We start from the raw sequence: 27,555 nt of genomic DNA on the forward strand, positions 1-27,555 counted from the left end.
CAGACTGTAATTTAGGGGCTAATTCACAGTATAGAAGAATAAAGGTGGTATGTCTGAGGTGGGCTTCCCCAGGACACAGCAGAGGAAGAGAAGAGCAGTTCTGGGAGTCCCTAGGATGGGCAATATTTAACCCAACTCTGCTCTTAATACTCAAAACATCAGTGTATCTGGAATTGACTCACTATTTCAAAGGGAAAAAAAAATAAACAACCACCACCAATAAGAGTTCCCAGGTTGTACGAAACAATTTTTTTGCAAGTTTTAGATGCAAGTTCCTTTGCATGAGCTGATTTAAGAACATATTGTTCATAATGTAACCACAGATCCATGGAAGGTCCTCTCCTTCATTAGTCTGCCCGGTGGCAGGGTCAGTTCTACCCAAATGCTGCTTGCAAGTGTGCCACTTGCTTATTCTTTCAAAATCTGCAGTAATGGAGATTCCCCAGCCTCTCCAGACAGCCTGGCCCTTGGTTCAGCCATCCTCTTAGTGAAAAAATGGCTCCTCTTCCTGAACCTAAAGCCCCCCAAAAGGACATCTTTAGCACATTAGGACTAAAGCAGTTAGGACTGAGAGCACGTGGAGGCCATAGCTCCTTCTAGCAGCATTTTACCTAGTTAAGGCTCTCAGCATGTCTCTCCTCAGCCTGTTCTTCTCTTTGCTGAAGCAGTCCTTTTGATCTTTCTTCATAGGTTGTGTTTGCCAGACTGACAGGTCCTTGCTTCTGTTTCCTGAACTCTGTCTTCAGCTTCACCTCATCCTCCCTGAGGCCCCTCTGCTTGCTGAGTGAAGAGAGAAGGTCCCTGCCCATGTCCCACGTGCTGTATGTCCTTTCAAAGACTTACCCACCTCCTCCACTGAGGAAAAATATCCTGATGGTTCTTTGTTTCAGTACGTTTTTGCCCACAGAGAAGCATTTCAATTTTGGGTGCCTGAGCCCCGACCATTCAGCAATTTGGATCTTCTACAGAGTCCTCCTGTCAGGTTTTAACTGCAAGGTGAGGGGGATGATCCACACTGAAACAACCCTGTGCAAGCAAATATTAGTGCTGCTGACAGTGTCACTGCTGCACCCCTGGGATGGGGGTGGAGCAAATTCCATCCTGAAAAACATGATGGAGAGGCTCTCTCCCTACCAAGGCCTTCAGTGCTTCTCCTGGAGCACCCACCATTCACACTCTTTGGGGGACAGATCCTGCCTTAGGATCAGTCCTACACAGCCCATCTTCCCTGTGAAACCAACTCATCAGTGAACAAAGATTGAACTCATAAACTCACATCTACTAAAATGAACCAAGGAGCAAGTTGGGACCCAATATTTACCTACTGTTTGGGGTTTGTTTTCTTAGAGAAAAAGAAACAGCTCCAAGCAAAAGCTTTTGTATTCCAAGCACTTCTGCAGAGCTTGGAAATAAAGCAAAAAAGCAGCTTCCTGCAAAAGGTGTGTCTGTTATCGATCAGCACCTTCCCCAGCGTGACACTGAATGAACTTGTCCAACAAATAGACCTGGAAGAAAAAAAAGGGAGAAAAGGTGCCTAACAAGCCTTAAACCTCTGATATTCAATGTATTAACATTTAATGATGAGCTATTAATAATGAATGCAGCCAGGAAGAGAGGAGAACAGCATTAGAATGGCCTTGAGATCCCTAGTTAGCCACATTTCTCTGCAGAGCTGGGAAAGAAGAGGCCAACTTTCAAAGGATGAGAAGGCTCCTGTGAGGGACAGCTGGAAGCAGCAGGCTGCAGCAGGCTCTGTGGGCTGGGGAGATTGGTAGAAGAGTGTTTTAAGTGTTTCTTTCATTAAAAGCTGAACTGGTGGGTGAATTGCCCGCATGTCTTGTAAAGAAAAGATGCTCGAGAATTCCAAGACCTTGAGCATGGTGTAGGGAATTGGTGTAATTTCCTCGCTGATGGTGATTTCCTGTGTGAAAATAAATGTCTCCCTGTGACTCCCACCCCGCATGGTGCTTGCACAGAAATCCAGTCTCCCACCTCTTCAGTCAGATTTTGGGAGCCGATGTTCCCGTGGCAGTGGCTGATGGGACAGACAGAGCCGGGGACATGGTGAATGTTACACCTTGAGTGTAAACAACTTGATTGCCTGTTCACCTCCCAGTAATGCTGTCTAGGCCATTTCCTTTGGTGGCTGCATTAGCCAGCATGATTCAAGTGAAGATGCAGCACATCTGTGACTTCCCTTTCCTAGTTTCCAGGCCAGCTGCCTTATCAAAGAGAGGAATGGAGCTGATTAGACACGGCCTGTTTTTGTAAGCCCATAGCAGTGGCTTTAAGGCTCATGTGGGCCTTTAATATTAATTAATGCTGTATTTGGATGTCCCTCTAAGTATTAATAATAGGTTCTCTGGTCCTGTGGGACCTCTTCTGTCCCCTGGAGTTTATACTGTCACTCACTGACAACCATTTGATTAGTTTCTTGAAGGCTCCAGAGTAAATTTTAACTTGGTCCTGCTGACTCTGGATTCCTCTCAGCTCTCTTAACTGTTGTTTAAGCTTTTCTCTTCCTCATCTGGCCTGTATTTCCTGTCTCTGGTTCTTACTATGAAGCGTGTTAATAAGCATCTGGATGCCATTAACATGTTTTGAGAGAACAGAAGCAGGATAAAAAGTAGAAATTGAAAGCAGATCCTACATAGAAGTAAATCTGTGTTCTTTTGTGTTTGCATCAGGAGCAACCTCCCAGAAGAAGACATCTTTGCATCTTTCTTGTGCTTGTGAAACAGCCAGACTAATATCAGTCAAGTAAGTACAAAAACACAGTTTGGACAAGGTTGTTGCCATGTGGTAATAAGAAATGCTTCCACAGGATCCAGGAGATGTTAGAAAGAGCTTGGCCCTGGTCATCTCAAAACACCCTGTCCCAGTAAGCGTTCCTCTTCTGGCTCTGCGAGCAGGGAATAAAAAGGGGCAGGACATTAGAGTGCTGATCACTTTTCTCCTTGCTTTTCAGGGCTGGGTGAATCCACAGAGCATATCTGAGGCTCTTTTGAAAAGTCACCAGCAGATGAAGTAATCTGAGGCCTCACCCACACCACGGTTTATTCAGCCAGCTGCGTAGGTCTCTTAACAGAGGTGCTTTTTAATGCAGCATGTCAAGCACTGAAAAATGTCACTTTGATTTTGACATACTCCCCACCAAGAATGATGTATTTTCTGTTATGCGTTGTTGTCAAGGTGAAGAGTTAGCGTGGATTTTTAATTACTTTGATGTTGAACTCTGATATAAGTTGGAAGGGAAACATCACCTTAGATGAATAATGAGGAGGTGCAAGAGCTGATCACCCTCTGGTGAGAAGCCAAGCTGTGCAAATGCAAGGATACGATTTGAAGTGCTGTTTCTATCTCTGCTTGCTTTGAATCAGTTGCTCTGTTCCTACGGAGGCTTCTGCTGGCAGCTAGCAGACACCAGGAGACAAGAAAAGATTGTCTGAAATCCACGTACTTGTCATTTCTGGAAGTCTGGGGAAAGGCTGCCCTCTGCTGTCACGCAAAGCGGTTCCTGGAAATAAGTTTGACCTAAATCAAATCACGGCAGTCACACCGAAGCTGTGATGAGCTCAGGGCAAAAGTGGGGTAAGACAAGCAAAGATGAACTGTGTGCTTAAAAACCTGGTGATGCTTTCCACACAGATCCCTCTCCTAATAATGGCTGTTACCTATCATGCCCTTAGAGGAAGAGAATCCTCCCTGTGGTCCCCACCTGCTTTAATCCCTGCGACTTCCACTCAAGGTCAAAGATAGAGGACTGAGGCACTATCTAGAAAGCTGCTGGCTGGGTGAGCCTGCAGTGAGGGGACAGGGTGCTGCTCCCTTTGTTTAATCTGGGCACCCACATCATTCTACAGCCTCTCAGTTGTAGAATTTTAAAATGCAGAAAGGTGTGTGTTTTTCCTCTCAGCAGGGTATGTGTGTGTTAGAGAACTTGGCCAGTGGCTGTACCTCTACCCACAGATCTTGCAACCTAGAGCAGAGCAAAATCTCAAAACATATGTAATTCCAGGCCTTTATCTCTGATCTTTAAAATAAAACCTGTACTGAACCCTGTGGTGTCTATAATCTAATTCTGATCTCTGAAAGTCCGTAAGATCCCAGCCCTGCTTCCTTGTTACCTTCTTTAGACATCACCAACTTGATCTGCTTTTTCTGTACTTTCGTTCTCACTCCACACCATCACTCGCTTTGAAACTGCACATTTTGACTCACAACTAATCTCAGAAGCAAGAGCTTTTTCCTTGCCTGAGGTGCTGCTCAGACGAGACTGTTTCCCATTACACTTTCCTGAAAACATCCCACCAGAATCCCTCCTTTTGTAATGTTGGGGTGGCAGTGTCCAGATTCAAAGGGAGCACTGCACATAACAAAGCTAGCCTGGAAAGCTGACATAAAAAAAGCCAGAGCCCCTGATGACTCAGGTATTAATGTACTCCATCAGAATAAACTGCTATGTGATAAATTGGGCTCAATCCAGACACAGAAGAAAGAGCTTTTAATTTTACACAGCCTCTTTACTGGAGACAGAGAGAACCAAGAAGAAACTGCGTGAAATGTAGCCACATATGCAGCATGTCTAACGTGCTGAGGAATGACTTAGAGCCAGGAGGAACATGGAGGAATATGTGCCAGGGCATTTAGGAGCAACAGGAGAGACTTGGCATCCCAGTTTTATGGGTTGTCCTTAGGTCATGACAGTGTCTTCATGGAGTCCATTAAGAAACTGTCCCAGAAAGAGCCGTGTCAGGTGGTGGCCCATAAGTGTAGATGTAGGCCAGTCATGTCTTCTCTACACAGGTCTGATCCTGAGCCATAATAGTTAGCCTTTGGTTGACATTATAAAAATAATCTTCAAAATTGTCATCTGTGTTAATTTTGAGAGCCAGAAATGTTGCCCTATAAAACTGCCATCCCACTCTGCATCTTCCTAAGCTCCTGTCCTGAAAGGTTTCTCGTGGCATTGAGCACCGCGCTCCACTTACACAAGGCATGGAAATATCTTCCCTGCTATCGGCATGAAAAATTCAGTCTTAATATCACTTCGCATCACTTAGGACAAGAAGAGCAGAAACTCTCCATCTGCTTTCTCTGCAGTGTTCATTATTTTACATATTTCTTTTATATCCCTTGCTTCCTCCAGGGAGAGCTTTTCCTCGAAGTTTGGTTGTTCCTATCATTGTTTAATGCTGCTCTTTTAGAGACAAGATTACCCACTACACTCAGGGTTCCTACGGGACTTGCCCTCTAATTACATTTAATCACTCTTTTCCCTCATATTCCCTATGGATCACAGTACCTTTTTTCACTTGCAGTACAAGCCAAGCAAAGGTTTCCTATGGAAGTTTCTGAAAGCTAGTGGTACCAGGACCTTGTAACCAAGGACCCTGTAAAACACTATAGCATCCCAAGAAAGGAGCCCAGATATTCCTGGAGATAACCCAGCTGCTACAACAGTTGGCTGCTGGTTCTGCCACTGAGCAGTAATAAGCATTTCCTTACTTTTTATTGTCTCTTGCTCTCTCTCGTATCTGGGAAAACATTGAGCTACTTTGTTCTTTTTACTGTTTATTTTCCACAGCACTAAACCCACTGTTTCCCATTTCCTTCCCAGAAAGAGTCCACAGAAGACTCCTGAACCTGTGTGAGCGCAGGAAAAACCCCCGTCATGTTTCTGTTGTTTTGCAAGAATGCCAATTTAACTCATGTCGCTGAAAAAGTAGCGGTAGAAATATTTTCCTGGCTAAAACTACTTGGGACTGTACTTTTTCCCTTAGAGACTCTCTGTAGGACCGTGTCCCACATGCCCAGGAGTGTTTGTTGGTTTATGTCACCCGGGCACTGTAGCGCTGGCAGGGCTGAGTCGCGGCTGTCCTGCAAAGCTGACGTGGCCCTTGGCAATCAGTAGGAAGCAAAGATAACTGAAATGCCACCATAAAAGCAGACTTTAGGGACAGAAGCTGTACTTGAAGGGGCAGATCAAGTGAACTGTGGTTTGCTGACTCACAATTCCCCCACCTCACCAACCCTGCTGGTAAAGCAATGGCTGCTCTTACCCGCAGAGATCCGTCAGCACATTCAGACGACAGCTCACGATCCCAGCCATTCCACGTGCCTTGGGGAGGTTTTTTAATGGTTTAAACCGCAGCCTTTCTTCTCAAAGTCTCTAGAAATCACCCACTGAGTATCCTACGGTCCAGAGGGGAGGAGATGTCTCAGGCTGGACTGGTGTTGTCACTGCCACCACGGGGTTTAGCTGAAAGGTGACAGTCAGAAAAGCAAGCAGCAGGAGGTAACTGCTTGGCTGTCACCCTTTCCTTCTAATCCACAACTATGATGCAGCACTAGTTTATTTTTCTCAAGGGGAACAGAGGGCTTTGCTGTTAATACAAAATGCAGCAGAACAGTAACAACATTCAGCTCAGAGAGAACGTCAATGAAGCATAAGGTAGAAAATCAAACAGTTTGTTACTTTCCCTGTGTGAGCAGATAACAAGACTCTTTTCATTGCAACTGGAAAATATTAAAGGTCATGGGAGGGTGCATGGCTAAAAGGTCACTTCCAGGGTATGGCTTTCCCGTGTGTCTCTGACACAATTAATCACTGGATTTGAATGTACCTCTCTGGTGCAAGAGAAACACAGACCTGACGTTTTTCAGCCAGATCAGGGCTTCCTGGGCAAATGTCAACTGTGGGGTAAGCCCAGCTCTACATAAAGGACATTTCATGCTAAACCACTGATGCAAAATTTTTTTTAGAGCTGCTCTCAGTAATCAACTGAGATGAACCCAGCAAGGTATCTCCCTGACTCAGTGAAGATGCTTCAAGATCGGTGATGTGAATCTCACCAGCTGAGCACTGAGGTCAGTCCTGCATGACTGGACTTGGCTCTGGCTCAGTTTGCTCACCAGGACCCAAACACATTGCAGCAGCAAGTGGATCAGTCCATGATTCATACAAGGGAGGCACGGAAAATAGTATCCACCCTGCAGGATTGGCCTTCAGCCTCAGCCTGACCCATAGGGCTGGAAAGGGGAAACTTGGTTTGCCACCAAGGCTGTGGGAAGGGCTTTCCCTTCAAAACCAGTGTCTGTAGTTAATAATCACCCACAGCTGCTTCTCTGCTGGGGATTCCCTTTCTTTTTGCCCCTCCCTTCCGATCCCCTCCCATCTGTCTCTTTCCTAATGGAAAGCAGTTATGTAGATACTCCCAGGTCCAATTCCAGAAAGTCAGACCTCTGAAAGCAAACAATGAACATGATTTGGGCAAATCCAAACTTTCTGACTCACTTGTGAGTGGTTGCAGAAGCCATGGGGACACCCCCAGCCAGCTGGCAGCAATGCCGAGGCAGGAATGCTATCCCTAATCCACGTGGCTGAGGACACTCCTCTGGGAAAACAGTAAGTGACATAAAGCAGAACAGCAGGTAGGACAGGGCCAACACCACCTCCCTCCCTCCCACAGCCTCTTCGATTTCCTTGACTTTATCCACATGACCAAATCCTGCAAACTCAGTCTTTCTGCAGTCTGGATCGATACACAGTGATCAGTTTTACCTTATGTTCATGATCTCTCACTTTATTGCTGCTGTGCAGGTTTTAGGGATTAGAAGACAGACAGACGCCAACTAATGTGATCCCCAAGGGGCAAAAAAAAAAAGAAAAAACAAGAAAAAAACCCAAACCACCATGTTTTGCCCACAAGGAGTGTGTCAAATGCGTGTCTGCAGTCTGAGCACAGCAGAGGCTGTAAGGCACAAAGAGATTTCTGCCAGGTAGTGGAAAACATGCTATGAAAATATTGTGAGTGACGTTTGCAGGTTGCTGGAGGGAAATTCCCATTGGCTTCCTAACAAGCATTTAAAATTTAACATAGTTGATTTTTTTGACAGCTTTTGCTGTTCCAGCTTCCAATAAAGTCTGTTTGATCTGTGCTGAGCTGATAATAATTCCGGAAAGCCAAGGATTCAATTTTGAAGAAAAGAAAGTACATCTTTATTTTCTAAAGCTTGTCTACAAAAGGTATAAAGGATGCACATGCAGCAGTGGTGGTGACGACCATTGACACTGAAGGCCACAGTTATGAAGTAACAGTAATAATAAACAGGTCTTTCTGTCTGGTAGTGTCACATTTTCTGCTCTTTAAACTCATCCTTTTGAAGGGCAAACACTGGCCAGGTCGGACACATCTCCCAAGGAAGTCCAGGAGTCCCTGTGACTCTTAGCACCTGATCTTGGTGACTCATTTGGGGTTATCTGCTGAGTCTGCAAAACAAATTGTACGGAGCAAGTGTCTGCCAACATAACCACCGAGGAGCAAAACAACATCCTCAGCCCAGTCTGTCTGGTGTCAGCACAGGGGCAGACACGAACACGACTTAGTGAGCCACGAGCCCAGGCGTGACCCCACGGATTTCCACACACTTCCATTTACACAGCCCACGGCCGCGTGCTCACACGCTTCTGCCATTTAACATACCGAGAATCGCTGCTGTTAATCAGAACCTCCTTGTGCCACCGTGGCCGAGGATTTAATCATTGTCTAAGGCACGACCAGGCGCGAGGCTGCTGTCCCTTAACTGTGACCTAACAGAGTCCCCGTAATTCAGAATCTCCTGTGACCTGATGAAGAATGAATAAGTATAAATCTGAATAACACCGGCTGTGGAGCAGCACCCATCGTCCACCCGGGGGACGACGGCTGGTGCTGCAGCTGTGGGTCACCGAGGGGGGGATCCCACCACCGGGACGGCGGTGGCAGTGATGGGGTCGGGGTGAGACCTGTGAGTCACTCATGTGAGTCACTGATGGGGGTCACTGATGGGGGTCACTGACGGGGGCTCCCACAGCAATGGCTCACTCGCAGGGCCCCCCAAACGGCGGCGCCCCCGCCGCGGACGAGCCTCACGCCACACTCAGCCGGCCCCTCTCCCGACGGGGCGGGACCGCAGCCCCGGCGCGGCCCCTTCCGCCGGCCGCGGCCGCGGCTCCTCCCCCGGGCGGTGGCAAAGGCGGTGCCCGGCTCTCTCCTCCCTCCTCCCGCCGCCGCCGCCGCCCGGGCCGCTTCCTGCGCCGCCCTGCGCGGGGGCACCGACGTGTCGCGGCGGAGGAGCCGCGCTAGGCCGCGCATCCCGCCCGCCGCCGCAGGTGAGGCAGCGGGGCCCGCCCGCTCCACGGCCCGCCCGCCCGCCCGCTCTCGGCGCCGCAGGTGCCTCCCGCCCCCGCCCGCAGCCGGGGCTCCCGCCGGGGGAGCGGCCGGGAAAGTTTAATTTCCCCGGGGCGCCCCTTTGTGTGAGCGGCGCCGGCGGCCTGGGCCGGGTGGCGGGGCGGGCGGCGTGAGGGAAGGGCGGGCGGCGGGGGTGGCTGCCCGCTTCTGCCCGCTTTCCTCTGCCCTTTTCCTGCAAATCCACGGTCTGGATTTCCATGGTAACCCCCCGGCGGGGAGCGGGCGGTGGCTGGGAGCGGCGCCGGGCGTGTTTAGAGGTGCCGGTGGGAGGCCGGGCCTCCCTCATGTGGTCGCTCTCCCCCCGCAGGTCCCCAGCCCCCGGCAGCATTCCAGGCGATGCTGCGGGGACAGATATGACGACGGCCTCCCGGAGATACTCCCGGCGTGTTCTCCCCAAGGTATGGCCGGCTCCTGGCTTTGGTTTAGAGCAAGTGTTTTGGGGTTTCCTCTGTAACGCTGGCGCATGGCAGCAGCAGTGGGATAGACTGGGCTGCGGAGCGCTGAAGGGCTTGCTGGTTCCATAAGCCATTTAGGATTGCGATGGTTCCCGGGTTTGTAAATGATCCTAAAATTGTGCGCATGGGCAAATGTAATTTTTTGCCTTCCCTTACCGTATTTTTTCAAGCACAGTATGTCCTGTTGAGAGAAATACCCATATGTGCGTGTAAAATACCAACCTTCCGCACGCTCAACCAAAACTTTCCCTCTCCGATTGTCTGGTTTAGGCCTTAGTATGTTATTGGTTCTCTTTTCCTTCTCTGTTTTTCTTATATTCTCTAAATACTTAGGGTTTCTCTTACATGACATTGAGTGTACGCGAAATAATTATTGGACTTCAGACTTGCAGGTGTGGGTTTTTTCAGATTTTTCAAGCATAGGTAGTGTCTTCAGCGTGTTACCTGTACCCTGTCTGATGAAACTGTGAATGAGAAGTCCTATGGACCTCCTTGTAGCTGTGCTATTACATCTGCTTTGCAACCCTGTGAAAAAACACTCTTACTAAAAGACCTGACGGTAGTACATTAATTGTTGTAGTGGCTGCAGTAATTACTATTTTTACCTGGGAGTCAGTGTGACTCTTGGCCAAACTGTAGTATAGGCAAAAGCTACAGTTCCCTTGCAGTTCTTTGGGGATAGGATAGTGCTTCTGTTGGTTAGGAAAACAATGCCTGAAATGGACTAACAGACAGGAGATCCATGGCTGTTTAAGCAAAAGTCACTGTGCATCATGTAGGCAGCCTCACAGTGGGGTCAGAAGGTTGCACACCAAGGAGCATCTCTACCTCTGCCATGTGATTTGCCAGTAACAGGATCTGTCCTGAGTGTCCCTGTGTCTTCAGTACCATCTTTCTCTGTAGCAGGAGTCTGGTGTGTGTGTGTTGGAATTTTGCCTTGTTGACAGCACAAACCTCATGGGAGGAGAAGAGTATGTGCATTTCCAAGGTTGAAGGAGGATATTGTTTGCCTGGAAGGTGTCAGAAGGCACTAGAAAGAGTGGAGGAAGCAGACTGCAGACTTGCTCTTTGGCAGTTTAGGTGGGAAGAGGTTGGGAAATGGAATCATGTACATATTATTTCTTCTTTTGGGGCAGCAACTCTGTGTAGAAGCCACTTCTGCTTTTCCTTTTCAGACTTTGGGGAAACGAGGAACTGTGAGTCTCTTAAGAAGAGAGAAGGGCCACAAACATCATGTTATCCTTCCAGTTGGGAGGCTCAGTTTTCCTTTGGTTTATTTTTTCTTTACACTTTGTTTATTCTTCGTCTTGTTTTATGAATGGAACAGAAAAAACAAGTGGATAAGCATGAATGTGGAGGCTCTACATACGTGTTTCTGGAACCTCATGTGATTAAGTCCAAAGAAATATTTACTGGCACATTTAAGATTTATCTTCCCCATGTTTTTAACTTTTTGCATCCACTTCACCTAGGTGCTAGATTAAAATAAAAAAAGAACTGAGTATTCTTTTCAAAAGGTAAAGAATTGTTGATGTATTTCCCTCGTAGTCAAAAATGGCAGATCTATTTACTGATCAGATGTTCCGAAGTACTCATATGTAATAGCTGAAGTATCCCAACTTTTTCTCTATCAATCTGATTCTTAAATAAAAAATAAAAAGAGGAGCTGCTTTGGCTGTGTGTGGGAGCATGTTTAAGATGGGTTATTAGAGTTGGAATAGCGTATCTGACGCTTTGCAATATGCCAGGGGAGTTCCCACCAGTTTTACAGTTGCTGTAAGCAGCAGTGTAAGGCCTCCCATTTGTTTTTTGGCATTCTAGATGCAGCATAACCATCCCGGTTTTTAGGTTATAGAATTATTTATCTTTTGTGTCAGTAGAAGCCATTTGAGGGATGAAAAGGAGGTGATGTGAACAGAGGTGATGAGTCTCATTTGACCTTCTGTTGGGCAGGTATTAGGTACCATGAGAACTATCAGCAAACGTGGGTGGCACACTCTGTTTCTCACCAAACTGAAGTTTGGATGGCCTTGTTTGCTGAGGACCTGCCCTGTAGAGTGACTTCCTGCCTCATGCCAGTGGACTTGGCATCCTATGTCAAGACTGCTCAGTAAGAGTTGATTTGGGGTATGCTGGGCCTGCTTTTTGATGGTCTCTGGGCTCAGCTTTATGCATAATGTCAGAGGTGTTACGTATTTTAATTTGACTCCTTCATAGCTACTTGCAGTTCAGGGCTTGGGTAAGGCTTTGGAAAGATGCAATTCTCATGAAAATTCACATTTTCGAAAGATTGGTTTCAGACGAGCCTAACCCTGCTGAAGACAGCAGGCAGAGAGGCTGCACAGGGAAACTTGCTGTTGATGCAAATTGCCCTGAGCTTCTGTCAGACTCCTGTTGTGCAGTCAGGACCTCAGTGTTGGGATTTTTGCTGGGGCTGGTGAAATTCTTCTGCCTTTCCTCCACATGTCACTGCTCTGCAGTCTCTGCCCGTGACAGACTTGTAGCAGGAATGCCTGCCGGGGCTCCATGGTCTTTGTTCAGCTGCATGGGCCTCTGTGGAGCTGGAGAAGATGCTCATATTTCACCATTTTCCAAGAGGATCATACACGCTGTAATGCTGATGCCTGAAAAAAATGAGTACAAAAGGATTTCACTCCCATCTTGTGTGAAAGTGTGGGCAACTAACCGCGGGCCTTTTCTGGCGTATATTTTTACTGCTTTCCTGATGGTTTCTGAATGATTCTAGCACCCCTGGCATGGAAGAACTTGGTGCATAATGACCTAAATAGCTGTAGAAAGGTCTGTTCCTTCAGCAGAGAAGCTGCCTTCCGATTTCAAATTAGTGTTCAGCGCTGGGAGCTTGGGTTTCCGGATGAGAGGAAGTACATTTGGTACATTGGGTACATCACAGATGTTGCATGTAATTATTTTATTCAGTACCTGAACAAAAGTGAAATACTACTTTTCCAGATAGTTTGTCTATAAGGAGATAATTGCTTTCCAGTTTCTGACAAAATGTCAGAAGAAGTTATTCAGTGATGGGACCTTCTCGGGTAATTTTTTTCAGAGGATCTTATTCTTGGGTTTAAAGAAGTGAAGCTCAACTAAAGCTTTTTTTAGTTTGTGTTTGTTTTTGGTTTTTTCATCTGCTGTTGTGGTGTCTTCAGCTGGGGAGGACAAAAGAAACAAAATACAAAATATAATAATATGAAAATCAGATGTTTTATCCTGGCCTTGTAGTCTATCCGTGATGCTTTACAGTGAGGATGCAGCTGTCCAGTTCTTTCTCTGGAGTCAGATTACTGTTCTTTCTTCCCTGTTTCCCTGTTTGAGGAGAGCATTTTGAGATGCCCTTATGAAAGAGACAATTTAAGGGGAGGGTGGTGGCATTACTCTTTAAGCTATTTAAATGCTCTTGCTTTTCCACAGTCGCCATTATGCAGCACGGTCTGAGGAATTACAGAATCTGCTGGATTGTGACAGCACATGTGGCTAAGCAGGGCTGATGAGAAAGGCAGATAACTCATACACAGCTTCCTTGTTGGGTTGCTTTCATCCCAGCAAGGCTAATCTGTGTGGTTGTCACTCCTGCTAACTTTGCAGAGAAGTTCACACCCTCAGTGTAAGAACAGGAGATTTGGGATACTATTTGGATGTGCAAAATGCACTAAAATACACATGTGTTTATGAATACAAATATATGTACATCTATTAGGCTTTCAGAAAGGCCAGGCTGACCCAGGCTCCTCTCCAGGTCGTGTAAAGAGGTTTGATGTTGGAGTGTGCCCCAAATGTAGATGCCTTGTCATGGGGACAAGTCACAGCTGTCCTCTGACTCCAGCCTCATCATCCCCCTGACAGTCATCTGCTTCCTAGTCTGAAAGCCCAGGGTGGAAGTAGGTTGTTCAGAAAGAGCTTGGCTTAGCAGAACAGCTACAGCTCATTCTCTGAAACTGCTTCAACATTTCTGCTCCACGCTAATCTTCTCAGCTCCTCCTCTGAAATAGGGATGTCTGTCTCAGGGCACCAGGGACAAGTGTGGAAATTTCAGCCTGAGGAATTATTAGGTGGTTGGAAAAAAACCTGAAAGCTTGTGTTAACACAGTTTGGTTCGCATTGTCTTGCAAAGGTGGTGTGTACTTTGCTCATACCATGACTTCCCTGTTACAGGGTAAATCCTGCTGATTTAGCAAAAAGAGCTGCACAATAATAGGTAGGGAAACCTAAACTTTTGAGGACAGAGTAAATACGTTGGATCAATAACAACATGCTATTGGCTGTTGAGGCCCTGGAAGGAATCCCTTGTGCATTTTTCTCCTTTAGTTATGTTTCAGGTATACTTTTTCTTAATAAGGATCTTTGGTATTTATGATGTCTTCTAGAAGAGGTGAAATATTTTGCTTTAGCTTAATCTGTGTGTGGCTTCTGATGGTTTTCTCTTCCAAAGGGTGTTGGATAACCAGAACGGTACTTGCAATGTTTTCATTTCACTCTGTTGTTGCCAAAGCCGTGAAAAGCAGCGGGGACTTTCCCGTGCCATTTGTGTTCACAGAGAAACTTCTCCTGGCTTACTTTTGGGATGCAGAATGTACCTCTTCAAAAGTACCTGCTGGTGTCCAATGGGCACACAGCAGACAATGTGGAATACTTAAAGGGAAGCTTGCACAGTGTTGTATGGTCAGTTGGAACCCAACTGTCTTTCCCTTGGGTGTTTAGTGTCTCTTCTCTGATATGACTGCTTTTGAAGCCGAAGTAAAGTTTGGAGAGCGGGTTCTAGAGGTGTCTGAAGAGCTGAAGCTTATAAACTCCATGTTCCTGGGTGTCCTTTGAAGTACCAGCTAGCTTATCAAAACTGCCAGTTTAAGTCGAAGGTATTACTTAGTGGGCTGTAGATTTATTTTCATTTGGGAGGGAGAGCGCAGAGAAAGGAGAAATATAAGTTTATTTAATGCATAAATGGAGACTTCAGGCACCTTGCAGGGATTATGCTGACTTAATAAATTCTAATTTGCATTAAAGCTTTACAAACCAAAGTATGCACACATGAAAATTCCCAGTAAAAACTATTAACTTGTGCAAAGCTGTCACCTTAAGTAGGAAATAGAAAATTGGTTGATAATGCTAATCAAAATCTACCCAAAAATAAAGAAATATGAAGTTAGTATCCATGAATAGACAAGGCTTAGTTTGCACCTTCTCTAATAAGGTGTTTATATTGTGATAGTACTGGATGTTTCGGTAGCGAAGACTCGCCATCATAGACACAAAGCATGTGAATAACACTCGGAATATGGAGAGACAGTTTCCAAAGAACTTTTGTACAAGTCCAACAAGAGTTACAACTGCCCTGGGCAATTACTTCTGAGTAACACACTTGGTTGTTTGTTGTGTTCTCTTCCAACAGCTGAAACCTCGGGTGTGAAACTCCAGAGTCAGAGCGTAGTCATCACAGAAATAACTTCTTAAGAGTCATGTGATTAATACATTACTAACTGCACAGATCTTCTGTTTTGCTGACTGTACAAATACCCAAGCATGTGGTTATTACTTTCGTCATGGCAGCCGTTTTGTTCCATGCTGTGAGTTGTACAGCTGTGTCATACCGTAGCTGCTGAGCCTGTTATTGAACAAGAATGCTTTTAGAGAGGAAGCTGTAAGATGAAAGGTTACCCTTCGTGTGTTCAGACTGTAAGAAAACTGTCAATTCAACCCATCAGAGATATTTTCATTGTTGCCACAGTTCATTTGGTTTAACTTCAGCGATGTTAAGTCATTACAGTAACAGTGTAATTTAATTTTAACTAAGGAAATTAATACATTGTGTACAAAATAGATGTAATATATTTGAAGGCGTGTTGTAACTTAATCATGGGCTCCAGATTCCATCATTACTCTTGTATCTAACCTCTAAAGTTGTTTTTTTTTTTTAATTGTCTTAGTTTAATACACATTGCTAGACAAAATGCGAGTGACTTATGGTGATTACTGGAGAGAACACAGTTTATATAACACATAATTGTATACAATTTAAATACTGATGTCATGAAGTTACACGGTTGCATATTCTTACTGTGGCCATATGTTCTTCTGAGTAAGAGACTCATGGGGAGTCACCATTTCATAACTCATTCTGCACAGTTTGTGCAGTTAACTGCATTTACCTGCCTTTCACTTGCAGGGGAAGTTGAATGAGTTAAAATATTCTGCGGCAGTTCTGTTCTGTGTTAACATTGCGTTTCGTTTGTTTTGGTATGTTTAAATCAGCAAATTTGTGTATTATTGCATATTTTAAAATGTTGATTCAGGAGGCTGGTTATAGGTTCGTTTGTCTATAAAATGTTTTGTAGTGGAGCAGAAGGAACAGCTGTTCTGTTGGTGAACAAATGAAACTTGTCCAGCTGTGGGCAAAGTTAGTGCACAGAGGAGGGTTTGGGTGTGGGGCAGGATTTTTGTCTACTTATGGACTTGGCAAATGCTCCTTTCTAATTTGAATTTAATTCAGGCATTATTGTCCATTTTTCTTTCTCTCTTTGAAGCTACACTTCCTTGCCTAATTTAAGGACTGCATTTTGAGGAATGCCTGGTTTGGGGCAGTACAGATGGGTTTATTCCTGTGCAAATGTGGCTGTTCATTGAGGTTAATTATCCACAAGGTCCTGACTTATGAGGATACTAGAATAGCTGTTAACTATGAATAATTTAGTACAGCATCAGATTGCGTGCCACTTAAGAAGGCCTCTGCCTGTGAAGCCTTATATCTTGTTTAAATTCACTCAGTAATATGGAGGTTACTGCTTGCACTGATATTTTGTTGTACTCCTTTCATTCTATTTTAAGATTTGTCAGTGAATATTTTATGGTGATAAGTAACAAAAATATCTGTGCAAGAGTAGGTATAGTTTGTTTTTGAAAAGCTGATGTATTGAGCTAGACTTCAGTCTTAAACTGTCTTCTAAATTTATTTTTAATCTTTGACTAGCATAATACAGTTAGCATTTTCTCCACTCAGATTTATGTAGTTGAGACAATTCACATCCTAGACAGTCCTTTTAGGTGGTACTTCGTTGTGGGGAAGGAGCAAGGCTTAATGAAAGACTTGCTAGCAAGAGTACAAGATTTCAGTGCTTTCTACAAATTGCCCTAGTTGCTCATACATCTGGCTAGAGCAGACTGTGTCTCATATTACAGAGCCTTTTACAGGAGAAAAGCTGCAAATACAGCACTCTGAAGCAGTTCCAAGTGCAGATAAATTTACTGTATGCCTATGGGAGACTTGGTCATTGCAACAGAGCACTGGATGTGTTTTTTAAGAATATTATGACAAAACACTGTCATTTTAGCAAGCTAGATTTTTCACAAAACCACCCCAAAACATCCGGGAAGAGCTTCATGAAGAAAGAAGTTGCTTTGGAAATGTCAAGGGAAGAACATAAAAATATGAACATGCAATAGAAGTAGTAGAGAAAAAGGAGGTTTTGGGGCTTTTTGTGGAGAGAGACCGATGCTTTATGATATTTATGTCAGATGTCTGGGAAGGTTTTTTTCTCTATTTCTGACTGTTGCAATTCTCTACATCAACCAGTAGGGTTTTTTTACTATGGGCCTCTTCATTGGGATGCTCTATTACAGCTGTACTTGTATATCTTAACTGGTCTTTAGAATTGTTCTGTAGGACACTTTCAACCTCATTCAGAATGTAGAAGTTTGGGTTTTTTTCTCTTCCAAATGGGATTTGCTGTAATGTGTGTGATGCTGTTAGAATCTGACAGGGTGAGGCACAGTCATCTCTTCGTGCCTCCTTCAGTGATTGAAGATAAAATAGGCCTTTTATCTTTTTGTGCTCCTTCACAGGGTAGTAAGTAATTTAGGTGTCCATTAAGGGTTGATAGTTAAATGCTAAGATCTTGCTGGATGCATTTAATTTCTCCTTAAAGGCGAGGATCCAGATCAGTCCCTTTGAACAGACTCTCTTTGAGCTGTACATTATGGGGGCGTTTTAATAAACATCCCTGTTTAAGGGTTTTAATAAACTCTCAGACCTCTGGTAGTTCTGCATTTTACTACTGACTGATACTTTGATGGAAATGCAGTTTTGTTTACAGATGGAAAGAACTCATTAAGTTCAACCCTGATGTAAATTTTTTGAGACTGTTTATTTTCAAATTGGAAGCTTAAAATTGAACTGAAAATTAGTGGGACTTTCCTTACTCTGAAGCTTTTTGATCTATGTTTTAATTGTCTTGTCTGGCAAATACTTTTTGTGGTGAAATAAACTGTAGTTTACTAGGCAGCCGTGAAAAGTTGAATTATCAATTTTCCTGATTCAAGATCCAAATTTCCTGATATTTGAGAGGAAATTCTGCTATGAATGTGTGCACTGTGGCTGCAGTAACTATGACAAGAAAGCAAGAAATGCCTGAAAGACTTTTTTTTTTTTTCTTTTTAATGTAACATTTTATTGGTGCTGTGCACAAGAACAAGCTATCCTCCAAACCTAGGGGTGCGGAAGGAACAGACTATGAAGTTATATTCTGCCTTTTATTTTTATGTTTAAAGTAAACTTTCTCCTGTTGTTGTTGAAATGTGTCAGTTGAAGTATTGCAGTTAAAAAAAATAATACTGGAATGTCATTGTTTTGCTACAGTGTGTCAGCAGAGCCTTATTAAAGCCTTGATATTTATTGTTTCCTATTTAGCTTTTATCAAGTGGTGATTTTATGCAATGGCATCAAGCCACAGTTCTTCACCAGTGCCTCAGTCAAACAGCAGTGATGCTTTCTTTAAAAAAGAAATGGATGCCACGAAACGCTTTCGCCCCGTGCAGTCACTGCCTGATGTGTGTCCCAAGGAACCCACAGGTAATGTTGGTGTGCAGGGAGAGTGAGAATGCAGTTAAATTTACTGAACTGTTTGCAGTTGTTCAGTCAGCATTTGTTGTAGCGGGTGTAGTGCACTGAGCCATAGTCATATTTGTCCAAGTGTGCTGTAATTCTGCTTTGTACCACCCAGTGTCCCTTTGGAGCAATAGGAGAGACTTGCTATTTGCAGCTTGTTTTAAGGTGGTCCCATTATAGATGGGGTGTGATTCCACATTGCAGCTGTAATCCATGCTCTGTGCAATAAGGGGGTATAGTCTTTCAGAGCCTGCAGCAGATGTGTCCAGTGTGCTTGGAGTCTGGCTGCATTACTTCTGTGAAATGTCCCAGCCCTTCTGCACTACGAAGCAAGAGACTTGTCTACAGTACTGTTATAAGTCTCTAGTGCTGTCATAAAACCAGGTTTTGGTCACAGTTCCAGCTGCTGTGGTGCACTAAAGCTTAGTTTACAAAAATGAGTGGGTGGGGTGGGATCTTCAGAGTTATGATATATAATGGTAATGAATTGCAGCTGTCATTCTGATCAAGTTCAGAATATTAGAAATCTGCTTGTGGTTCGAATTTTTTTCTCTTCAGTAGAAACTGATGCTGTTGAGCTAAATATATTTAATGAGTGTCAATACACCAATACTGTGTTCAAGACTTGTGTTGGCTAATCTGATAGCAGTGCAAGTTGAAGTGTTGCCGAAGAACATCATCTGTCTTTTGCATAGATCATGCTAATCCACTATGTAATTGGGAAAACATGGCTTAAGAACCACAGTTTAGCGAGAACTACAGCTTTGTGTCTGACCTTAACAAACTGTCTTGTCTTTTGTGCTGCAGGCGATCCGAGTAACTTATGTGACAGCCCATCTCTAGTTGTGGATCAGCAAAGATGGACTATTTATCATTCCAAAGTCAATCTCCCAGCAGCACTAAATGATCCTAGGTTAGCAAAAAGGGAATCTGATTTCTTTACAAAAACATGGGGAGTGGACTTTGTGGACACTGAAGTCACGCCTTCATTCTACCTCCCACAGATCACCAAGGAACATTTTGCATTATACCAACAGGAAATCACTCCGGTAAGAATGCCCAGGTAGATGCTCATAGTGCAAGGGACCAGAAAGATATCCTTCTTCTAATTAGAATGTCCCTGCTAGTAGTCCATCATACAGCTAGCTGATAATTAATTTGCTTTTCAGTGTTTGTTGGGCCTTCATTAGACGTTTCTTGTTTTATAATCTCAGTATCCATCATGTGGAAAATGCTGTCTGAATTGTCCCAAGCCAATTTCATATATTTTTTTTTAGTTTCTGTCTCTGAATACTGAGCTCTGCACCAAGGCTTACAGTTCATATTTATTCTTTCTGATTCAGAATCCTTTTTTTTTCTGTGAGAATTGTTTAGTGGTTGGGCTCTACAGTGCCAGCAAAGCATTCTCAGACCTTTGGGTCAAATGACTACATGCTGCAGCATGTAGGGTTGAAGATACTTTCTTAAGTCTCTTCAATCTAAACATTTAAACATTTTATACATGAAGTTCTTAAACTATAAATAGGCCTATTATCTTGATGATTTCTTTTGTAACAGGAAGGTTTAAGCTACATCTAAGGACACCAGGACCAGTAGGAGACTTCTACAAACTCTTAAAATACAGGTGTCAGTAAGTATGTAGTATTCTTTTTTTTTTCCTCTTTCACTGAAAGAACATGTAGAAGTCTCCTGCTGTTTTCTGCTTCCTTGGTTTGTAACTTCCTTATTTTTTTGCTGGTTCGGAATTAGCTGCAGAAGTGTTACTTATGTAATTGTAGTTAAAGACTGGAAGTGAGTTGTCTATAACTGATCAACAGCTGAACTATTGCCACCATTAACTCACATATTCAGCATTTTAAATGTTTAAGATTTCATCCTGTAAAATTAGCACTTCATTAGTGACTGCTAAATGAAAGAAGATTTTGAAAACAGGGAGCTGACCTGTGGGGTAGCTTCTAGCAGAAATCTAGTTAACATTGGTGTTCTTTAGAAACATAATTTCTCACCACTGTGGTCTGTGGTGGTGTATGAAATTTGAAGCTCAGCGTGATGAAACAAGATACGTGGTTTCAGCAAGGTACTCATTAGTAAGATATGGAAGCAATTTCTACTTTGATGCAATTTAATTTATTAATGAAAAAGCATTCATTGTGTGTTAGTGTGATTTCTGGCTTAGACATCAAATAAATGTTTGTTTATGTAATTACAGTTGATCTATGTTTATATATCATTATGTAGAGAAGTTATTACACTTCTTCAGTAACTTCTGTGTTCATTTTCTTTCAAATGTAAAGATACAGGAAAAAAACAACCTATCTACTGTAGGTTGAAATTTTTGGTACCTTTTACCTGGACAAACTGTCTGAGCTTATTAAAGGAAGAAAATAATGTTGTGAACTTGTCAGAATTATTTGGCATAATGCAGTTGTATTTCACTGAGTGTTCTACTTGAAAGAAAAGAAACTTATTTTTTAAAAATGGTTTCTAAGCCTCAGAATAATTTTTTAATATATTTTCTCTTTTGCAGAGAGAGAAGGTTCATGAAAGATGCAAGAATATTTGTACTCCTAAAGATACCTTTGGCAGGACTCTACTACACACACACGGTACAGTCAAAGCCGTCCTTTAGTCATTAAAAAGTAATGTCTTTTTGTATGAGTATGTTATATCATCAATAATGAATGTTATGAGTGTTATTCATTATTGATTCTATAACATACTGATCATCTGTTACTTGCTCAAGGGCTTCATGTGCAGTAGTAGCTGGTGATGATTTCATTGTAACAGTAATTGAAAACTCAAGCATGGTTGACTAGAATTATTCAAGAACATTGCTGATATTTTATAGGTCAGAATGCTTGTGATATCTGCTTTGAAACTTTTTCTTGGCATGTTTGCATTCATGGCAGGTCATTGTGTCCCCAGCAGTGTTTTCTTTAACTGCTTTTTATTTTAACATCCACTGAAACTGTTGCATCAAATCTGTGGCAGCCGTTGTGTTGGCAGTGAAGAACAGCAGTGCAGGGCCATTCCTGTGCCTCTGCTATGAGGATCACAGGGTGGCTGAGGTGGGAAGTGACATCTCAAGGTGGTCCAGTGTCCAAACCATCTGCTCAAACAGGGTCACCAGTGGGATGACAGTGTCCAGTTAGGTTTTGAATTTATCCACAGATGGAGATTACACAACCCGTCTGAACAACCTGTTTTGATGTTTGACCACCCTCATGGTAAAAGGATTTCCTTATGTTCAAATGGAATTTTTCATTTATCAGTTTCTGCCCATTTGCCCTCTGTCCTGTCACTGGGGACCACTGAGAAAAACATGCTATGTCTTCCTTACACCCTCTCATCAGATCTTTAAACACATTGGTTAGATCTCCCCTGGGCTTTTTCAGCCTAAACAATCTCAGCCCTCTCAGCCTCTCCTCCTTGTCTCTTAGTTGTCTTTGTGGCTCTTCACGGAATCACTCCAGTATGTCTAGGTCTGTCTTGTTCTGGGGAGCTCAGAACTGGGCAGCTGTAGCAAGGCTGAATTTCAAGATTTTATGGCAATAGTTCAACTAATTTGAAACTAGACAAAGGAAGGTGAGAGGCAAAATGAGAAAGAAAAGATGAGCAAAAGGAAAAGAAACACTTCATAACTTGGAGGTAGTTTTTAATATTTAATTTATTTTAATTTACTTTCTCAAAAATGCTAGCATAAAATGGTTCATTTACCAGTCCCTGTTTGATAAGGCTTATCTATATCAATGTCTACAGGTAATGCAGCGGGAAGCATTCAGTAGTTTACTTCTGATAAAGTTCTTTCAGTTGACTTTCTTCCTCCTTTTCTGTGCAAAAGGAAACCCTTCTACAGGTTTTTTTTATATGGGTATTATTTTGGAATAGCTGCTCCTGAATGTCTATGGCACATATGGCAGAATAAAAGTTCCTTCTTCAGTCTTACCTTAATCCATTTTGAAAGAGTCTGAGTCTTTTGTTTTTAAAAAGAAAATTAGTGTCACCAAATTAACTGGGAGATCCTTAGTAGCCAGAAAGTTCCTAGTAGAAGCATCATTTGGTTAACTGAAACTCAAAATTTTCTGTAATTTCTTCTGTTAGCATTTCCTGTCTTCCTCTAACTCCAGCCCACAAGACTTGGCCTTTCACTTCCGTAAGAATTGGTCTGTCAAAGACTGAGGACAGCAGGATGATTCTGAGGTTGTCTTTTGTATTTCAATACAAATAAAATAAGAAACAAATCAAGTGAGAAGCAAAGAGGTGAGAGCAATGTGGGAGATGATGCTGAGCTAGCACTTACCGTGTTTGTCAGGGATGAGCAGACCATCCAGCAGAGACATGGGCTTGTTGCTTTTAAATTCCTTAATGTTTTTGTCCTCCAGTGTGCCCTCCCTCCATAATGCTCCTAAGTTAATGAGTAAGGAAGGAAAAGGGGATTTTGACTGAACCTCAAGAGTCTGAATTTGCCTTTTCTTCAAGTTCTGCTGATGTATAATACTGCAGCTCTTTCCCCAGCTCAACTCCCTCACCCTCTGCAGTTGTCAGGTCAACTTACTTCATGGGAAGTACAGCTGCTGTGCTGCTTGCTCACTGTGCTTGGGACTCTGTCCTGAACCCTTGTTTGTACTTCTTGCTAGTCTTTGTGCATCCCATCTCCAAGTGCTCTGCCGAAGTGATTATATGGGCAGCTTCAGTCTGGAGCATCAAAACTGGAGTGATGTTAGAAGGACCTTTTGCTGGCCCTTGCTAGTGCATTAATGAATGTGAAGTGCTTTGTATGTCATTGTCACTGTCAAATCAGCCAAGTGCAAGCACCTTTGAGTGCTCCGAGCATGAGACCTGAACTACAAAGGGCAACAGAGCATTTCAAAGAATCAGAATATTTCAGGTTGGAAGGGACTTCAGAATGTCTTTAGTGCAACTGCCATCTCAAAGCTAGTTCAGCTGTGAGGTCAGACCAAGCTATTCAGAGCTTTAGCCAGAAAATCTCCAAGGATGGACATCCTGCTCCAATGCTCGATTGTCCTCATGGGGGAAAAGGTTCTCCTCCTGTTCAGTCAGAATGTTTCATTTCAATTTATAACCCTGTTCCCTCTCTGTGAGGAACATGGCATCGTTGTCTTGTTCAAGGGAATTGTATTCTGTTGTTTGCTCATGAATGACTACTTGTGTTCTGTTTAATTTTAGATAAATCCAGAACAGATCTGGAACAAGTACCTAAGGTATGGCTTCTGTGCACTCTAAGCTTTTGTAAGGTTTTCTCGCATGAAGTGTTGAATATATGCATGTACTCTGTAGCAACTTTGTCCTTGCTGGTGACTTGGGTTGATTCTCAAGAGGATCTGCAGTGCTCAGAATTAAAAAAAAAACCAAAATGAAGAACACTTTGTTAGACCCATGGTCTTGATTTTTCACTTAAAGTAGAATACAAATACCATTATTTTTTTCATCTTTTAAATAAGAAAAAGTTAAAACCTCAGAACTGAACAAAATTAGCCACCCTAGGAGAAAAGGGAAACTGAAGAGTTTGGTAGAAGCTTGATTATTGCATAGTGTGCAACTTAGCATTCATTTTAACTCCTTGAACAAAGCTCTTGCATATATGCATGCAGTATATATGTACTTTCTGTGTTAGGTTGACCAAAGACACAACTCCAGATTCCATTTTAGTCTGAATAATTTTTTTCTGGGTACATTAAGAAGTCAGAGTGTTAATGTGGGCAGCATCTCTGTGCCAGTTGTGTGGGCTGTGATTTGAATAGCTGTCACTGCATTGTTTAAAGTCCAGGAAACAAGAATGCTTGAGTGTGGTGTGATGCTGTAGTTTATGTTGAACCTTTTGAAATGACGCTCCATAAATACAGGGAAAGGAGTTCTGCTGTGTGCCTGGAAGCTCAAGGTTTGTACCAGTTTTGTCAAGTGTAGATAATGTTATCAGAGAGAATTTTAGATCAGTAGTTCTCCAAGACATTAATGTTGCATGTTACTGACTCTTCCTGAACGTGTTTGCTGCATCCTGCTAAAGGAGATCAGCCTGAAGCTCTGCTCCACCCTGGCAACACTTGCTGCACCCTGACAGCTGGCTCAGTCTGGTAGAAGCTGTGGCCCCAGAAATGAGCAGATCAGCAGTGGGATGCCCCAGTTAGTGGAGAAGGTTGGCTCAGATTCTTTAGAGGACCCACCTGCACTTTAATGCTGCCTATGTTTGCACACTCAGGACGCTTAGATCATCTCAGGTGCTTGAACACCCATGCAATTTTGGAGCTGTGCCTTCCATTTTTAGGAAGATAAGATTTTGTCAGATCACACAAGCTTTTAAAGTGTAAAGTAGATTGGTTGTAATGTCTGGAATGAATTTGTTTGCCTCGATAAATGAAAATCTGGTTTTTGACATCAACAAATAAAGTCTCTGTTAGCTTAATGAGACAGGAGGTGTGTTTAACTGGGGCAGAAAATGTAGGGCTGAGTGAGGCACATTTATTTCTTTTGTTTTTCTATTTCAGATTTTTATGAAACCAGATTTTGCCTTGGAAGATTCCTTAACATTTAATACCGTTTTACCATGGTCTCATTTTAGTACCGCTGGTGGGAAAGGAAATCGTGATGCAGCTTCCTCCAAGTTACTTCAAGAAAAGGTACAACTGATGTGAGATGTTGTTATCCATTGCAGCTGTTAGGTACTACACAGAAACCCCATTGCTGCTGTTGTGTACTGTTTGTTGAGACACCACTCTTGTGGGCTTTGTTCTCTCTCATTTTACATCAGGCTGCAGATTGTTACTAAAGAAGCATCTTGCTGAAAGAGAGCTGTTTTTTTCCCTGCTAAATAAACGTGTCAAATCTGGAAAAAAGAATCTGTATATGATGTAGTAGCTGGCTAAAACTTAGTGAAGCAGGTATACATTGAGAACTTCAGAGATGTGGAGCAGTTTCTTAGGGAGGGAGAGCATTTCCATGAGAAGGGAAAGCTAGAGGTTGTACACTGTGTAAGACAATTATTTTTCTCACATCTCAGGAAAATTCCAGATTCAAGGCACTGTGGTTTCTATGCTAAAAGCAATACTAAATCCTATGGGTTTTGTATTTTAGGAGATTCCTCTTACGTTAGTTGTCATGGCATCTGCACTGATCTATTTTTGCATTTCACAAAGGAGAGCATGAAAGCAGAGCTGTTTCTTTCATATTGGAAACAGAAGTCTTTACTTTTTTTAAAAAAATTTTTTTTTGTTAGTTATGTAGTCACACTGTAGCAAATCTCATAATGAGTCATCTTTATGGTACAAATACCCATAAAATGCTTTTAGAAAATCTGCATAATTGTGGAGTCTGTTTTCTAACTTTAATTTTCCCTTCTGTTTAATCTGCCAAAGCTCTTGGGAGCTAGGGGAAAAAAATTAGTGAGGTATAATAAGAAAAAATAACATGAGATCCTCTGGAAAGTGTTTCCAAATTTCCAGGAGTTAGTCTTCCTGCACTCCTGCCAGGTCAGGAGGAAGAGACAGGCTCTGCTGGAGGCCAACTCATCAAGTTGTCCTCCACACCTAAAGTTGGAGGAATACTTTAGAGTTTCCTGAGGCAGCTGCCATCTGAATATGAAAAAGCAGTGTTTGGCATGTGTTTTAAACTTCCAAAGTGTTCCTGGTAGCAGCAGAATGGACACTCAAGAAGGACTTTGAGTGAAGGAGACCCAGAGCCCTCAGAGGAGTGAAAATTAGGCTTCGAATATAGCCATGAGCCAAGATGCTTTGGAGAGAGGTGATACAAATACCTGAACAGCACAAAACTGTTGCCTCCAAAGCCACTTGCCTAACAAACAAATTATTACACTGCTTCATATTACTGAAATGAGCCCCAATTTTTTGTTTTACTTTTTAAAGACTGAACTGCATGAGGTTTACACTTACCACATGTAAATATGCACCCTGCTGCCATAATTGTCCTTAGCTCCAGGCACTGTGTTTCAACAGGATTTTGAAAACAGTGCCTTAAGCACACCTCCTTAGGCTGTTAGTGCTTTTGAGCTGCTGCTGATCTACTTGAACAATTTCCCCATGATGTTTTCCTTACCTCCTTCCATGTGTTGCCCTGCATTGGGACTGTAAACTCTCTGAGGCAGGTACTATCATTTTGTTCTGGTTTTTCTACTTCATTTTGCATAGTGAAAGGACCTGGGGCATCTGATTGTTACAATCACATGAATAGCCCCTTCTCTGATCCCTGTGTCACAGCCTGTCTCCTTTTTTCCTGTGGCTGCGTGTGTCACAGGTGGTTGGTGGAGGATGCTTTTGATTAAACATATGCACAAAAAAAGATGAGTTTGCATATTGTATAAACCCCTAGTGTATCCGTAGAAAATGCGTGAAAATAACTGTTAACAAGGAAACATTGTCCAGCTGATTTCCTTTCCATCTCTGGATGGGCCTTTTGAAATTCAGTATGAGGTTTGAATGCTTGGCATCTCTTAGAAACCAGGTCATCTGAGTATTAGCATTCAGACAAGCACCCTAATGCCTCAGTCCTTTGAGTTTGCATATTCAGCATCAACCAGAACACAGAACTTTTACAGGTCAAATAATCAGGACAAACCAGTGGTCTGGTAACTGTTCAACGCAGAGAATTGGAATTTCAGGTTCTGAACGTGTAGGTACAGTCTGTCCCTGGGAATCTCACAGTGCCAGCACGCAGGAAATATGCTTGGTACTAACTCCTACTGGTTGGCAAAAAAGCAACCGGAGCCAAAGGTATCCTGGAGATTTTTCTATGCAGAAGGTACTACAGCTCTTTAAGCAGAGCCGTTCCAATGGCATGTCATCAAGTAGAGTCAGCTACACCTTTAGCAGCTTCAGTGGCACAAATTAGACATAAAATATTTGTGTGTATACTGTTGTTGGTTGCAAGCCAGTATCCAGAGCAGTCTCCTGGTTATTGTCCATATTCTAACAGAGCCAGTGTGCAACCATGTGTTACAAAAGTT

At 43.0% G+C, this 27,555-nt stretch overlaps 1 protein-coding gene and 1 long non-coding RNA gene across 6 annotated transcripts in view; one reads left to right on the forward strand and one right to left on the reverse strand.

Annotated features, from left to right (window-relative positions):
- Window positions 1-7,973: 7,973 nt before the first annotated feature.
- Window positions 7,974-8,924, reverse strand: LOC127469415 (uncharacterized). Its single transcript, XR_007903973.1, has 3 exons — window positions 8,789-8,924; window positions 8,487-8,629; window positions 7,974-8,272 (listed from the first exon to the last, which is right to left on the reverse strand). It is a non-coding gene; the product is annotated as an uncharacterized LOC127469415 (long non-coding RNA).
- A 93-nt stretch (window positions 8,925-9,017) lies between these two features.
- VPS54 (VPS54 subunit of GARP complex) overlaps window positions 9,018-27,555 on the forward strand; it is a 47,582-nt gene continuing 29,044 nt past the window's right edge. Inside the window, exons 1-8 of one of the 5 annotated variants that reach the window (XM_051783638.1) lie at window positions 9,018-9,154; window positions 9,541-9,631; window positions 18,384-18,545; window positions 19,389-19,494; window positions 19,586-19,630; window positions 21,109-21,187; window positions 23,769-23,803; window positions 25,159-25,216. In XM_051783638.1, the coding sequence (XP_051639598.1) occupies window positions 18,410-18,545; window positions 19,389-19,494; window positions 19,586-19,630; window positions 21,109-21,187; window positions 23,769-23,803; window positions 25,159-25,216 (459 nt within the window). In that variant the 5' untranslated portion in view covers window positions 9,018-9,154; window positions 9,541-9,631; window positions 18,384-18,409. Of the gene's footprint in view, window positions 9,155-9,209; window positions 9,434-9,540; window positions 9,632-18,383; window positions 18,546-19,388; window positions 19,631-19,912; window positions 20,212-21,108; window positions 21,188-23,768; window positions 23,804-25,084; window positions 25,217-27,555 lie in introns of those variants that run through there. The other 4 variants (XM_051783637.1, XM_051783635.1, XM_051783636.1 and 1 more) reach the window with 4 other exon arrangements.

The sequence above is a fragment of the Manacus candei genome, unplaced genomic scaffold, assembly GCF_025592945.1.
Source record: "Manacus candei isolate 608988 ecotype Guabito, Panama unplaced genomic scaffold, ASM2559294v1 h1tg000017l, whole genome shotgun sequence".
Classification (NCBI taxonomy): domain Eukaryota; kingdom Metazoa; phylum Chordata; class Aves; order Passeriformes; family Pipridae; genus Manacus; species Manacus candei.